The sequence below is a fragment of the Chaetodon auriga genome, chromosome 9 (genome assembly GCF_051107435.1).
Source record: "Chaetodon auriga isolate fChaAug3 chromosome 9, fChaAug3.hap1, whole genome shotgun sequence".
Classification (NCBI taxonomy): domain Eukaryota; kingdom Metazoa; phylum Chordata; class Actinopteri; order Chaetodontiformes; family Chaetodontidae; genus Chaetodon; species Chaetodon auriga.
The window spans coordinates 12,295,343-12,309,247 of record NC_135082.1 but is presented as its reverse complement, the minus strand read 5'-3'; the positions used below and the strand labels follow the sequence as shown (position 1 = coordinate 12,309,247).

At 43.3% G+C, this 13,905-nt stretch overlaps 1 protein-coding gene across 2 annotated transcripts; it reads left to right on the top strand.

Moving 5' to 3' along the window:
* Positions 1 to 1,402: 1,402 nt before the first annotated feature.
* znf185 (zinc finger protein 185 with LIM domain) lies at positions 1,403 to 13,887 on the top strand. 2 transcript variants are annotated; one of them, XM_076738964.1, is made up of 33 exons: positions 1,403 to 1,535; positions 2,474 to 2,536; positions 2,801 to 2,918; positions 3,009 to 3,116; positions 3,210 to 3,236; positions 3,362 to 3,418; positions 3,516 to 3,563; positions 3,657 to 3,728; positions 3,823 to 3,903; positions 4,063 to 4,125; positions 4,242 to 4,364; positions 4,450 to 4,926; positions 5,486 to 5,551; positions 5,666 to 5,737; positions 5,995 to 6,069; positions 6,294 to 6,368; positions 6,561 to 6,641; positions 6,979 to 7,038; positions 7,171 to 7,224; positions 7,437 to 7,496; positions 7,938 to 7,988; positions 8,096 to 8,140; positions 8,889 to 8,954; positions 9,114 to 9,185; positions 9,313 to 9,375; positions 9,641 to 9,772; positions 10,037 to 10,078; positions 10,407 to 10,442; positions 11,155 to 11,205; positions 11,298 to 11,372; positions 11,474 to 11,539; positions 12,501 to 12,603; positions 13,539 to 13,887. In XM_076738964.1, the coding sequence occupies exons 2-33, from the start codon at positions 2,527 to 2,529 to the stop codon at positions 13,638 to 13,640; spliced, it is 2,631 nt and encodes an 876-aa protein (XP_076595079.1). In that variant the 5' UTR covers positions 1,403 to 1,535; positions 2,474 to 2,526; the 3' UTR covers positions 13,641 to 13,887. The 2 variants fall into 2 exon arrangements, with proteins under 2 accessions (XP_076595079.1, XP_076595078.1); XM_076738963.1 differs by having other exon boundaries at positions 12,498 to 12,603.
* Positions 13,888 to 13,905: the final 18 nt, after the last annotated feature.

Below are 13,905 nucleotides of genomic sequence, written 5' to 3'. Positions count from 1 at the left end.
ATGAGTTAGGCAATCTGCTGAATGCCACTGAAGGACAGTCATGGAATACAAGAATGGGATGGGCAATGATTGTGTCATTTTCATGATGACAAAGTTAGAAAACTGCTGAACTTTGAGATATGACAGGGCCTCATTTTCACAGCATTCATGTTAAATATATTAATTAGCTGCTACAGAGGTTTCCCTTTTCTGGATGAAGAAGAATTTTTGTCATTCCTTGTCTTGGCTTGGTGACAAGAAGGAGGTAGTTAAGCTCAGATACTTTGCATTCTCGTTTTAATTCTGCGCCAGCAGCACCCTAATGATTCACTGCTAGAGTCAACGCCACCAGGCAAGGCTGTCCGACTGGTTTCTTGTTTAGGGGAAGAGAAGAGGGATCCAGGTAGATAATAGAGGTGAGCGTTTACACTTGCCAATGTGCTCACCAGAGTGAAACTTTGGCTCTCAGACTTGCTAATTTCCTCTTCCACCCGCTCTCGCTGACATGTTGCGAAATCTATTCACACCCTTTTCTGATTTGAAAAGGCTTTGTAAATCTATGCACAGCATGTGTGAGGCTGGTTTTTGCATAGAAATAGTGGTCGGATAATTTCCATGTTGTGTTTTCTAAGAGTGCACATTGTGGCCAGGTGCTCAGACTGCTTTTTCTTGCAGTTTGTTTGAGAAATTGTTGGCATTGACTCATTTTTCTCATCTTTCATACAAGCAGAAACGCTTTCACTCTCATTGAGCAAACACTGTTTATAATAGGCTTTCATCTGCCTTTCTGCCCAGAATATGTCCTACAAAAGGTTAAACGAAGTCATAACCGTCTTTTATCAGGTTCTAATGATGTGGCAAATTTGATCTGCAAAGTTTTATTTGTATAAAAACACATGAAAGTACTGAAACGTTTTTTTCAGATATAAAAGTAGAATTCAATATATTCATTTTCTCATGTCAAGATTGGCTTTGATATTATCTCTCTTGATGTGCGGACCACTGTTTCTGTTTGTTATCTCAGATCACTTGTGTGTCTTGATCTCATTTTAATGATGTCTGTGCTTCCTGGATTTTCCTACCCAGTGAGCATGAGAGCAGCGTTCCCAGAGGAGATGTTGCTGCGAGTCACCTCCGTTTATGTATGCCCCGCTGTGCACCTTGCTGTCGCGCTCTTCTTTCCCTTTCCCTCCCTTGCTCTCAAAATTGATCGTCAGCCACCTGTGCGACAGGTATGTGCTTGCTTGACTCCCACGAACAAAGCACAGATGTAGTAAACAAAATGAGTTCTTAGCAACCTCTACTACGCACACACACACACACACACACACAGAGAGATAGACAAACACGTATTGCTCCACCCCACAACTATACCTCCCATGACTGGCTGGGCTTGCCAGCTCTCACGCCTGTACCTGTTCTCTAGCTCAGGGGACAGAGACACCTGTCAGACAGAGAAAGACTTCCCTCTGCTCACACCAGCCATAGTCACAGGGACAGACTACCACAGACTGAGCTGGGAGGACGTTACTCTGCTGGAAATAAAGTGAAAGCAGGTAGGTGCTGTGGCTGGCAGGTGTGTTATTAAAGACAGCAAATTACCTGGGTGGGTTGTGTATTTAGAGCTGTCAGAACAGAGAAAGTAGAACTTATCAGGCTGTTAACAGGTGACTGTCAGTGTTTGCCCTCTCATTTGTCTGAGTGTTTCCCTGTCATCATTGCTTGCCTGTAGAGTCGTCCGTCCTGCTCCTCGCTCACCCTAAATGCTATTGCTCCTCATCAATCATTTATCTAATGTGGACCAATGTGTTAAACCCAGGATAAATATGCTTTGTGAGCCCTTTGTGTATGTGTTCTGTCACCAATATTGTGGCAAATATCCTCAAGTGATACTGTAGCATTGTGCCACTGAGGAGTGGATTCACATTCCCAGGAGCTCCACTTTTATATTTGCATTCTGAATTTGGCAGTACTCCACAATTTTGCATGAACTGTAGCCCGGGCCAACTTTCAGATAAGCACTCATCAGTGTTTCAGTATTATTTTCCCTTTGTCCTTCAGTTAACCACGCAAGTAAGTTTGCCTTTGAACAGTTCAAACTGTTTTTTTGACTGTAAATAATTGTGGGATCAGCTAATTTGGATATGTGTGAATGGAAGCAATGTTTACCTGATCACATAGATACTCTTTGCAAGTATATTTTGTGTTCAAACACAAAGGGGGATATGTATGCGTGTGTGTGTGTGTGTGTGTGTGTGTGTGTGTGTCCATTCACATTTCAGCAACAGCAGTATTTTTTTTTTTTGAGAAAGTGGTAGGACAGGATCATCTACATATCTCAAGGATGAGACTGAGGAATTCTTTACCGAGTACATATTCCTTATTGGGAGGGAGTGTGGCGTGGGAACGACCATTTTGAAACTGTGTCGTAATGAATTGCACAATTTCTTTTGACACGATCCCTGTCTGGATTCTGTTCCAAAATATTTTTCAGGCGGCCTGTGAAGAAAACTGAACAAAGGCGAGGGACAAGCCTCTAGAACAAGCATGTCACAAGGTGAGCTGGCTGACTGACCTGATCTGAATGTGATATGACGTGTTTCCTCCAATAAGAGCAGAGGGCGCGTCACTGCTGCAGGCTGGTGACTCTTAATTCTGGTCTGTCATTGTCCTGATCAAATGCAAAATAAAAAGTGGTTCATTATGTGTTGGGTGTAGGCCCAAAGGGGACTAAATATCATGCATGCCATCATGCAGCTACAGTGCATATAATATCTCAGATGGTGTCTGGGTGTGTGACTTGCACATGTTTGTGTCTCAGAGGGAGACAAAGCAACTGTGTTCCGTACCACCAAAGTGCGGACCAAGCTGAAGGACGATTGCAGCTGGTTGCAGCGCCGCAGTCAACCTCAGGCTGAATCCACAGAGGAGAAACCATGGTAAACCACACGCTTGAAGAGGGTCCTGTCCATATTATGCAGCGCTCACTCACTGAATAGACAAAACCAAGCTCTTGTACGTCCATGCAGGTTAGCTGAAGTGAGGGCCGGCCGTGTGAATGGAGCCCCTATTGAGACCAGTCCAGAGCCGTCACCCACAAAACCCACTCCGCCAACCACCAAGACTGACCCTGAGAGGTAAACACAGGTTTCTAATGTTATCTCCCAAACACTTGGTATCTTCCCACAAAGTATGATTGTGCTGATAAGGAGTATCTGTTTTGATTTCAGAGCACCAAAATCAGCATTCATGATCAGGTAAGACCAGCACTTGCACATTCAGACAGACAGAGGCAGGCACATCTGAGCACTGAAAAATTGGAACTTTATAACTACATTGAAGGTGACACAGTATTTACTCACGCTCTTCGTTTCTCTTTCAGAGGCATTTCCACTAAACTAGACAAGCCTGCTCCATCCCCAACATATAACGGCTTTAGGTAAGAGCTTCTTTTGAATAAGCAGAGTTAATACTCTCATTAAAGACTATGAGTCTGGTTTCCACATTAATGTCACCTGTTTTTTCCTTTTTTACAGCGGAACAACACAGTTCACCAAAAGACCCTCTGAGAGCTACAAGAAACTGTGAGCGCACGCAAATCAGATCCCCGGTTAACTGCTGGCAGCCCAGTGCAAATGTATTTTCATGCGCCGTATGTTTGTGCTTCTGTTCCTCAGAGCCCCCCACTCTGTGAGGTCCACTTCAGAGGTCCAGGAGAGCCAGCTTAGCAAAGAGGAGCAGGAGAAACGGTAAGGCTCTCCCCGTGCAAAGAAACACCATCCAATTTGAACTCACATGCCCAGAAGAGAGATTACATTAGCATGGTGATGATTCATTTCACAGGACGGAGGCAGCCAGCAATGTTCTGAAGAAATCTGCAGTCAGGCAACGGTCTTATGTGCTTTCTGCTGCTAAGAAATATGAGTATGTATCTCTTAAGTCTCTCCTTCTCCTAATCTGAACATTCAGCCTGTTTCTGGAATTCTTAAATCGTAAAAGAAGTGAGAAAATCCCCCACACTTCATTGTGAATGGGGAGGATTTATGGATGTATTTATGAGAGGTGTGATTTGAAAAACCTCAGGTCTAAAGAAGAAGCACCTCGCACCTCATTGGACAACAGCAGTCCGTCATTTGTGGCTAAAAGGTAAATCCCTCCAATATCCTTGAAAGAGAAGACAAACCTGTGAGTGTGTAGTCAGACGTCAATCTGTCTGTCAGTTGCATTCATGCATGCACGTGTGCTTGGCTACAAATATGCAGGGTGGAGATTACTGATGATGATGAGAGTGCTGCGACTCCAGCACCTGCCAGCACTCCGCCCCCCCCTCCTGTCGTCCCTGTCACATCTGTTGCCTCTGCGCCTCAGCCCAAGCCACGGAAAATGTGAGTCCTCTGCCACGCAACTATTTGCAGCGCAACAAGTGACTCCTGTTCCCCCCGTTTCATTCATTATCTTTGTGGTTGACAGAGTTGACACCAGTGTGAAGACAGCTGCTGATGTTGCTGTTAATGAGCCGCTGGCACCAAAGCAGGAGGATGCCGCCCCGGACCCTGTGAAAGACGATTCCCCTCCAGTGTCTGTTACAGAGAAAGACCCATTTGAACACATGAAGCCAGGGTGCACCAAGGTGGCCACTCCTCTCCCTGAACTCATCCCTGAGTGGGTTCAAGCAGCCCCTGCAGAGCCAGAACCGGAGGATTCAGATGTTTCTGGGCAGGCTGACACACCTCTGGTTGAACTTGCCCCAGCGTTACCAACCCCTGTATCACCTGCCCCAACATCCCCTGCCCAGGCTTCAACTGTCCCAGAATCACCTGCTCCAGTGTCTCTTACCCCAGTGTCACCTGTCCCCCTCTCACCTGCCCCAGTGTCTGCTGTCACAGAGATTACAGTTAACACTGAACCTGAACCAGAACCAGAACCAGAGCCGTCTCCAAAGCCAAGGTAAGATTTCCATGCTGCCGCATATAGTAGCACAGTATCAGTGGTGCAAAGTAACATTGTAAGTGTAGTAAGTACATTGACTTTAAATGCAAGTGAGTATTACTATTGCATGCTACATGCTTATATATAGTAGGATATTACATACAATGATCAACTTAATGTCAACTTGAATATGAAAGATAATGATTCAGTAGTTTAATATATAGAAATATAACATTCACAAGGGCCATTTGTCTGCATTGAGCACTTTTTTTCATTAACCACTTTTGATACTTAAAGTACATTTTATTGACAATGCTGTATTTTTCTTGAGTAAAATTTTGAATGCAGGACTTTCACCTGTAATGGAATAAAACTATGGTATCAAAGGTAATACTCTGAATACCACCACCGCGTAGTGTTAACCTCAGTATAACATTTAACGAATATCAAAGCTTCAAATGTGCTTTCAGGTGGTTTTCTTTGTGTATTTCTACGGTGTGTTTGCTCTCATTCTTGTCACATGTGATTGAAAGCTTCCCTGGCATGCCCCGTGTTTGATCTCCATCTACTTTCACAGCTCCAGTGTTGACACGCTCACCTCCTTGTCCGACACTCTCATTTCTTTCGACACGGGTTCAACCAGGTACTGGAACAAAGGCAAAGCAGCCGAAACCAATATGAAGAAAAAAAAAATCATATTAGCATTTCCAGCCTCAGCAACACATCATCTAATAATGAGAGTTTGTTTCCTCTGCAGCGTTAAGGATGATGAGCCAGTGCTGGCAGAGGAAGAGGGAGGCTCAGCGGACAGTCGACCCTCAGGGAACAGGTACGAAACCAACAACTTTCTCCATCATGTCATAGCACGGCTGGCTGCAGAACAGATAATGGCTAACTGCCACTGTGTTTACTTCAAAGTAATCACAAAATAACCCACATCTCAATTTTCAGGTGCCTAAAACTTCCTCACACAAGAGGGTGTCCCAAATTAGCCTTGATTAAATATGGTACTCCAAAATGTAACAGATGAGTGCGTACCTGCCAGAGCAGGTGCACTGATATTTCTTTTCCTCTTACTGTCTGCAGTGTTGAACAGGAGCCAACTCCGGAGCTCAGCAACTGTGTACCAATGACAGACGATCTCCTGTCTCTCAGTGACGGGTTTGTTAAAAATCCATTCTCACCATTTGTGCAAATAAGCGATCCTCACGTTAGAATTCCTCCGAATATCTTCCACAAGGTGGCACTGTTGGACTTCTAATAATCTCCTTACTCCTCTACCTCAAATGGCCTGTTCTTGCTCTGAAATCTCCTCTGAATCCTAAATCCCCCTTTGTTCATCACCTTCTCCACTTCCTCTTCCTCTCCTCCTTCCGCCTCCGCAGTCCAGAGGCATCAGCAGAGCCTGTTCCCCCCAGCCCAGGACGCTGGAGCCAGGATCTGCTTAGCGGACTAGACAGGTATAGGAAGAGCTCTTTCCCACCCAAGCCCCAAATGCAGAGTTATGCGAAGAATTATCCTTTCATCAGAAGAAAATCAATAGCTCCCTTGTCAGTAGCAAGTGGAGGCATTACCTTATCTTACCTTTCCAGAGTTGGATGTGCAGTTTCACACTCTGCTCTGTGTTTGACTTTTGTGTTTGATGTCTGCAGTGAGTCAGACCCAGCAAAGACCAGTGGCACGCTGGATCTCCTCGCCAATGATGTCATTGTAATCAACACAGAGGCACGCAGGTGAGACAGAGACGGACATGTGATGCCCTCCCTCCTTGTGTACCATTAAGTCTTATCACTACAAATGAAGGGGCCAAGCATGCCAGCCCCCCCGAAGGTGTAAGATTTTTAATAAATCCCATCCGCCTCAAGTTTGATCCATAAATCAGGGCTCCTCTACTTCCAGCATTCTATTTTAACCCCCTGCTCCATGTTAGATAGAAACAAAGTCGCAGATTCCTGAAGCAACTGAGTAATACTTTGAAACAGAAAGCCACGTCTTATCTGCAGCCCGACTGGAAATAGAAGAGAATGTTCTGTGCTGATTAGTATTGCGGCTTTGTTTTGTCTCCGCCAGTGTCAGCATGCAGCAAGAGGAGGAGAAGCAGACAGATGAGACAGCCAAAGAAACACAAAGGTACAGCGAGATGACAGGCTGCTCTTAAACAATTATCTATCTATGCAGAGCCGTTCCTGCTCAGAAATGCATTTTATTCAGATATGCCTTGTAATGATTTATACTCACCCTCCCTGTCTCTCTGCCCACCAGCCCCACAGAGACAGTCACTACAACCACCAAAACTGTGATCATTACTGACAAAAGGTATGAGAGCGCACACACTCTCTTCTGTCTCCTCTGTACTGTTCAGATGGTTTTCATGCTCGTTAAATTGCTCAGTGGGTTTTCAAGCTTTTCTAAAATTGTAAATAGTGTATGAGAAGAACCACGCTAACCTTTACTTGGCCTCTTTTCTCTTCCCATCATGCCATTCATCCGTACCATCCTCCTTCCTTTTCGTTCTTGCTGCCGCGCAGCGAGGAGGACAGTGCAGATCCCTGGAGCTCACATGGGACAACCACAGTCACTGAATCAAGGTACTTTATCTACATCTCAGTGCTTTAAGATGTCTGTGTTTGCAATATGTTTAAAAAATGGAAGAAAGGTTCTCATTCCAGTTAAATTGACAAATCAGGTTTAATGGTTGAGAAAAGATATTTGTTTATTTGTCAAGAACCATATTTGACAACCTTAATGATCTGTTTAGTTGTAGTAACTTGGATCAGGGTTCATTTTAGGTGAAGTAAAGCTGAAACACACTGATTTTCCCATTCGGCGGCAGAATAGTCTTTCCATTTGTCAAACACATCCAGATCCTGATTCTGATTGAGTTTGGCCCCGGGTTCCTCTGTGTTTCTGTTTACCATTCAAACTGCATTAAATCTTTCCATTATGAGTCAATGTGATCAGAATTCCTCAGACACAAGATGGGCCATGCTGACAATTGAGAGTGAAATCAGTGTGAAATTGTTTTTCAGCTCGGCTGATCCGTTTGATCCATATCCGATAGGGACCACATCCCCTAACAGGTAATCATATTGGTTTGGAGCTGTGACTGTTTTCCAGCCAGCCAGATAGCATCTCGGCATGCATAATGCAGCAGTTTCTGATTATGAGCCACTTTTCTCTATTCCAGCTCCTCTGACCTGCTCCAGCCCCTCTCAGATATTTCCATCAACAGGTATGAGAATGATAATGCAAATTCCCCTTTTTTCTATAATGTAACCTCAGTGTGTAGCAAAGATACTCTCATGTTACTACATATGATCAGAGTTTCTACAGCGGCTTCAGTTTGTCGGCTATGACAATAGCTATTAACCATAATCAGTATCAGTGTCAATATTGATTTTATTTCATTGTTTTATGCGTTCAGTGTGTCACCTACTTCCACAGGAAACAATAAATTCAGGTCCAGAAATCAAATACAAAAAGCATTAACAAGTTATCACATTCTGTTTGATTTATGTTTTACAGCATCCCAACGTTTTTAGATATGGAGTTGTCATTTTTTCAATAAATAGATAAGCAAAAAATAATTTTAGACATATATTCACATTCTGATGATAAAAAACAGACAAGCTAGACCCAAAAGAAATTTGGTATTTTTGCTTGACGAATAACTGAAATAATTCATTGACAGGCAAAGCTGCTAACGGTTAATTTTCTTTTGATCAACTAATCAATTAGTCAACCAATCTAACTCGTAAGAAAAGAAAATTCTTTATGTTCAGTGTGACAGGGACTTGTTCCCCGTGTGCACCTGTAGTTTTTGTGAAAGCATTTTATGCCTTTATTAGAGCGCTGGCAGTAAAGAGATGGGACACTGCAGTACACAGTCAGTGCTTTAAGCCACCCGGGCACCCCGTTCCTGAATTCTAATGGTTTTTTTATGTTTTCATCCCCTTTTTCTGTGTGCGTTTGTTTGACAGTACGGGCGGTAATGCGTTGGAATCCCTTGCAGACGATGTCATCCCTATCAACACTGACGCCACAAGGTATTAAACTGAGCCTAGTGCATAATTGTGTTACGAATGTATGAGCGAGACGTGCGGGGCAAAGGAAGTGCGCACATTAGCTTTGACCGATATGCTTGATGTGTCATAGTCTCCACATTGTCTCACTCTCTCTCTCTCTCTCCATGTTGGTCTTTCCAGTCTCAGCACTAGGCGGTCATGGGCACACTCGTGGGAAATCAGCACACCTCAGCAGTCTGACACAGAAGAGAGGTGATGACACACTTTGATTTACTCTTACGCTTCCATACAACGCGGCCCGCTGTGCTTCATTCATCGACATGCACCCATCCATGTCCATTACGTGCTAAAAGCCTTTCAATGTATGTCCCCCTCTCAGCCAAGAAGCTGAACCGGAAGGCCAAGACGCAGATCAAAAGATGGTGGTCATGTTTGAGAGAAAGTAAGTCATTTTCTTTCATTTAGAGCCTCGTGTGCATATCTGCTCCTTTTATGGCCATAACCTCCTTCCCTTTCACTACGGTGAAGTAACGAGGCTTTTGCAGCATCTACTCATTGAGCCAGAAAACATTGTGCACTGGTGCTGATAAAAATAGGTCAGATATGTATTTGTTACAACCCTTCCTCACAACTGCAGATCCCCTTCCAACCTTTTTGTGTGAATTTGTCATCTTCTCATGCTGCAGTGTCATGTCTTTTTGCTCAAGGTCCACCGAAAATGGCTCCCCATGGGACAGGTGGACATTGCCCACTGTATATACTGTCACCACAGGAGAGGATGAGGAGGAAGACGAGCAGGAGGAGGAGGAGGAAGAGGAGGAGGAGGAGGAGGAGGAAAGGTATCTCCACTGTGGCTGAGCCCATTAAATGCATATTAAACCACTTTATTTTTCGCAATTTTAGCAGGATGTGATTATAGCACCTTAAAATTCAGCGCCTGTCAACCATTTAATTGAAAGCAAGCTAAATACAAGCTGGAACTTCCTGGTGGCTCAGTCAGAGAATAATCAATCTCTTCTCAACTTGTTTTTACTTTAATGCTGTCACTTCTTCACCTGTACTGCCACACTTATTCTAATGCTGGGATGCCGTCTGTTTTGTAGCCCCGAGGATACACAGACGGTCACAAGCATCACCACTATCAGGTGAAAAGCATTTAAAATTCTTCAAACTCACATCTCGTGATCACAAACTGGGGAGATTAGAAGGAGTTGAGAGCATGAGAGGCATGTAGGGGATGTTTACACTGTACCAATGCATGGGAGGAGGGATCAGAATGAGGCAGTGCTGCAGCACAATAGAAAACAGGCCACACCTGGTCAATAAACCTCGACCCCTCTGGAGCCGAGAGTCAGAAAGATCAGCTTCGTACACTTATAAAAACCGCAGAATTCTGGTTCACTGAATACCATCCAGGTTATTGACTGCTTCAGCCTCCAGTAAAAGTCTAATACAGCTTTCTTTACTTTCCAGGGAGATACACAGTGAGCCAGAGCCTGTTATGGATCGGTAAGTTTATGATCTTGTTAACGTCAAACAGCATAATGCAAGAATTCTTTCTCCAGAGTGTTATTTTCTGCTGTTTGGTGTGTTGATTTGCTGAATTTGTGAAGACACTCTGCCTTAACTGGAGCTTTTTGTCTTCTGTGGACGTAAACACAATGTGGTGCTGCATGGATATGAAATTAATTTAATGAAATCCATTTAAAATCAGATGCATACCACTTATATTGAGGTCATCTGGGCTTGTTTTATACGTTCACCCACCAGGTCTGCTTTTGTCTCTGTGTTTGTAACACAGCTGTCTTAGTTAGGGGGCGGGAGATTCAGGCCAAAACCTGCGGGAATGCAGCTTAATACTGCAGTCTGGATCTAAAGATACCTGCAACTCTTGTATGATGCAGCAGGACTCCTGACTCAACTCTATTACTGAAGTTAAATGACAAGATCTGCTCCTCCATTGTCTTTCAATTTGCCCTCATTTCCTTCCCTCTAATTATCAGTCTCCAGATGTCAGATTAATGATGTGTATTAGAGATGTCCTTTTGTCAAATCACAGCCCGTTAAACAGCATGCCATTAACAAGCGATGGCAGAAAATGATTATCTCCTGAGTTACATTTGACAGATGTAGACTCCTTCTGTATAACCCATCACACCACTGTCCTCAGTGAGTGAAAGATTAGAGACTAACGCTGCGGCACTTATGAAACATATTCCAGGACTGTGATAGAAGACCAGCGTGTCCAAACACCAGAATCTGAGGCCAAAAGGTGAGTGATTTTACAAACATTACAATTAAAGTGATGGCTGATGTTTTAACCTTGCATTAACTCACTCTGTCCTTCATCTGCGTCTGCTCAAGGGGGTTTGTGTACTTGAAGGAGTATGTCAATGCAACAGAGATGTCCTTGCATAATGCCAAAGACACAAATGATGGGTAGGAACAATGTGTTATTTACACAATCTAACAACAGTTATTATTGATTAAACTTCAGCTCTGCCTTCATGATGATTAACTCAGTGCTCTTTTTTCCATAGTGTGCCAAGTAATCTTACACCAAGCTCCGCCAGTTACTCCTACAGCAGCCCGTCCACTTACTACAGGTAATAACACAAGTCCCTGTAATAAACAAGCTATAAGCCCCCCCCCAAACGACACATCAGCTGCTTTCATCTTTTGCTTTTTAAATGGCAATTCACCTACCAGTTACACATCAACTGACTTTACTTCAGCTCCATTTCAGCTGCTTTCAGTGTGTACACAGGGACACTTTCAGGTCTCAGATCAACACACACACACACATACACAAAAATGTCTTCAGCTCTTCTGCATTCCACAACTTCGGCTGTTTTTGACACATGCTCAATTACAAACAGTACAAGTTGACCTCATCAACTTCACTGATTTTTGTAATTCTTTTTTGGAATGCTCCAAAAACACCTGCTTGGAACATTCCACAGGTAAACAGGTTCATCAGAGCGTCACGTCCTCTTGAGTGACATTTCAACTCCTTTCGGCACTTTCACTCCAACTGATACTTAAACTTCACTCAGCAATTGACGCTTCAGAGAAAACTTTAATCTCTCTCAGCGTTTCTGTTTTAACTCACATTTCAAGTGTTTTCAGTGTTTGTATTGTGGCTGCCACTTTAACCTCTTTCAGTATTTCAAATGTTTATGATGCAAATTTATAGCACATACATTTCCTTTAGTTTCTATCGTGGGTCAGATTACACGTGTCAAGTGCTCTTGCAGCAGCCCATCCACTTTCTCCCAGGAACCTGTTTGAAACAAGCTTTAAGCCGGAGCCCTTTCTCCCTCCTGCCTTGTTATCTCCAGTTCTGATGAAACCAGATACGTGCAAGCAGCAGGGCAGAAATTCCACCAAGCCTGCTCATTAGGAGGCTAAGCGAGGACATCAAAGGATTATTTACACTTATTAAGCTCTCTCACACAGGACAGACAGGGTCACAGGTTATTTTACCAGACAGAGCTGCAGTTGCACGAGAGCTGCTTGAGCCAGTGGCCAAACTAACTTGTCGCAATCGCTGTGTCTCCCCAGTAGCACACTGTCATCCACCTGCACATACTGTGGAGAGCTGGTGGGCAACGATGCCAAGATCTCCATCGAGCACCTCAGTATCAACTGCCACCCTGCCTGCTTCAAGGTAACTCACTATCTGCTCAGACACGCTTCTGCTGAACACACCATTTGGAATTTATTGGACTATAAATTGTTGGATATATTCACATGTCCTTGAAGGGAATGACTTAGCTTTTGTTCCCCTTTAAAAAACTTGTTTGACATTTTGGTAAACATATTTATTTGCTTTCTTTTTTGCCAAGAGTTAGATGAGAAGGTTGACACCACTCTCGTGTCTGTGGAGTAAATATGGCATTACAGCCATCAGCCAGTTACAGCTCAGCATAAAGACTGGAAACAGGGAAGGAGCCTGGCTGAAGCCTGGCTCTGTCCATATTTCAAGACTCCACCTACCAGCAGCTTTAAAGATTAACAAAAAGCTTTAATATAACATGGTGAGTCTCCAAGAAGTGACTAAGAAATAGCCTGGCACATGGAAAACCACCTCATTTTCACATTTTGTGTTTTTGTACAGATTAAACAAATGAGATGCAGCCTGTTAATGAGTGAGCTCTGATGCTAGTAGACAGATTCTTTTACTTTTGACAGAGCTGGTTTCCACAGTTTCTATGCTTCCTGTGTTTATGCTAAGCTAAGCTGCTGGCTGTAGCATTGTATTTGACAGACAGACATGAGAGTGGTGTCAATCTTATTACCTAACTCTGGCAAAAAAGCCAACGAGTGACCCAAAAAGTCAAAGTATTCTTTTAATATTTATAATAATTACCTTTGTTCTATAATAGTCATTTTCTACAAGTCTTGAAATATAAATTGTATTTAGCCGTTGCATGTTTTTAACCACTAAATTGTGTTTTCAAAGCCACAGCAGTTTTTTTTTTTTTTTTTTACTGTGTATTATAATGCCATGAATTAGTTTGAGACAGTTTCGAGAATAAAAACACTGCTCTTCACTATATTTTCTTAATTACATTTTCTAATAACATTCTCCGGATTTTTCAGTGCGGTGTGTGTGGCAAGCCAATGGGAGACCTTCTCGACAGTATGTTCCTCCACGGTGGGAAAGTCAACTGCGAGGGCTGCTACTCCAAAGCCTTCGAGTGATTATTGAAGCTCCTCAGCAGCCTCTTATCCCCGTCCCCTTCCCTTCGTCTTCATTTGCATATAAAGTGAGAACTGGCCTTTCACAAAGTTTGGACTGTGTTCGGTTTGAACTTAGGAATGATGCGGTTTAGGGTGATCAAAGAGGCATGTTATAGTGAACAATATGATTACTTGATTCTTACTTTAGGTTAAATTTCTACTTTTTCCAACATCTTATACAAGTGTATGTTGTTTTTTCTTTTCCTGGTGATGAAAGCTGTAACTG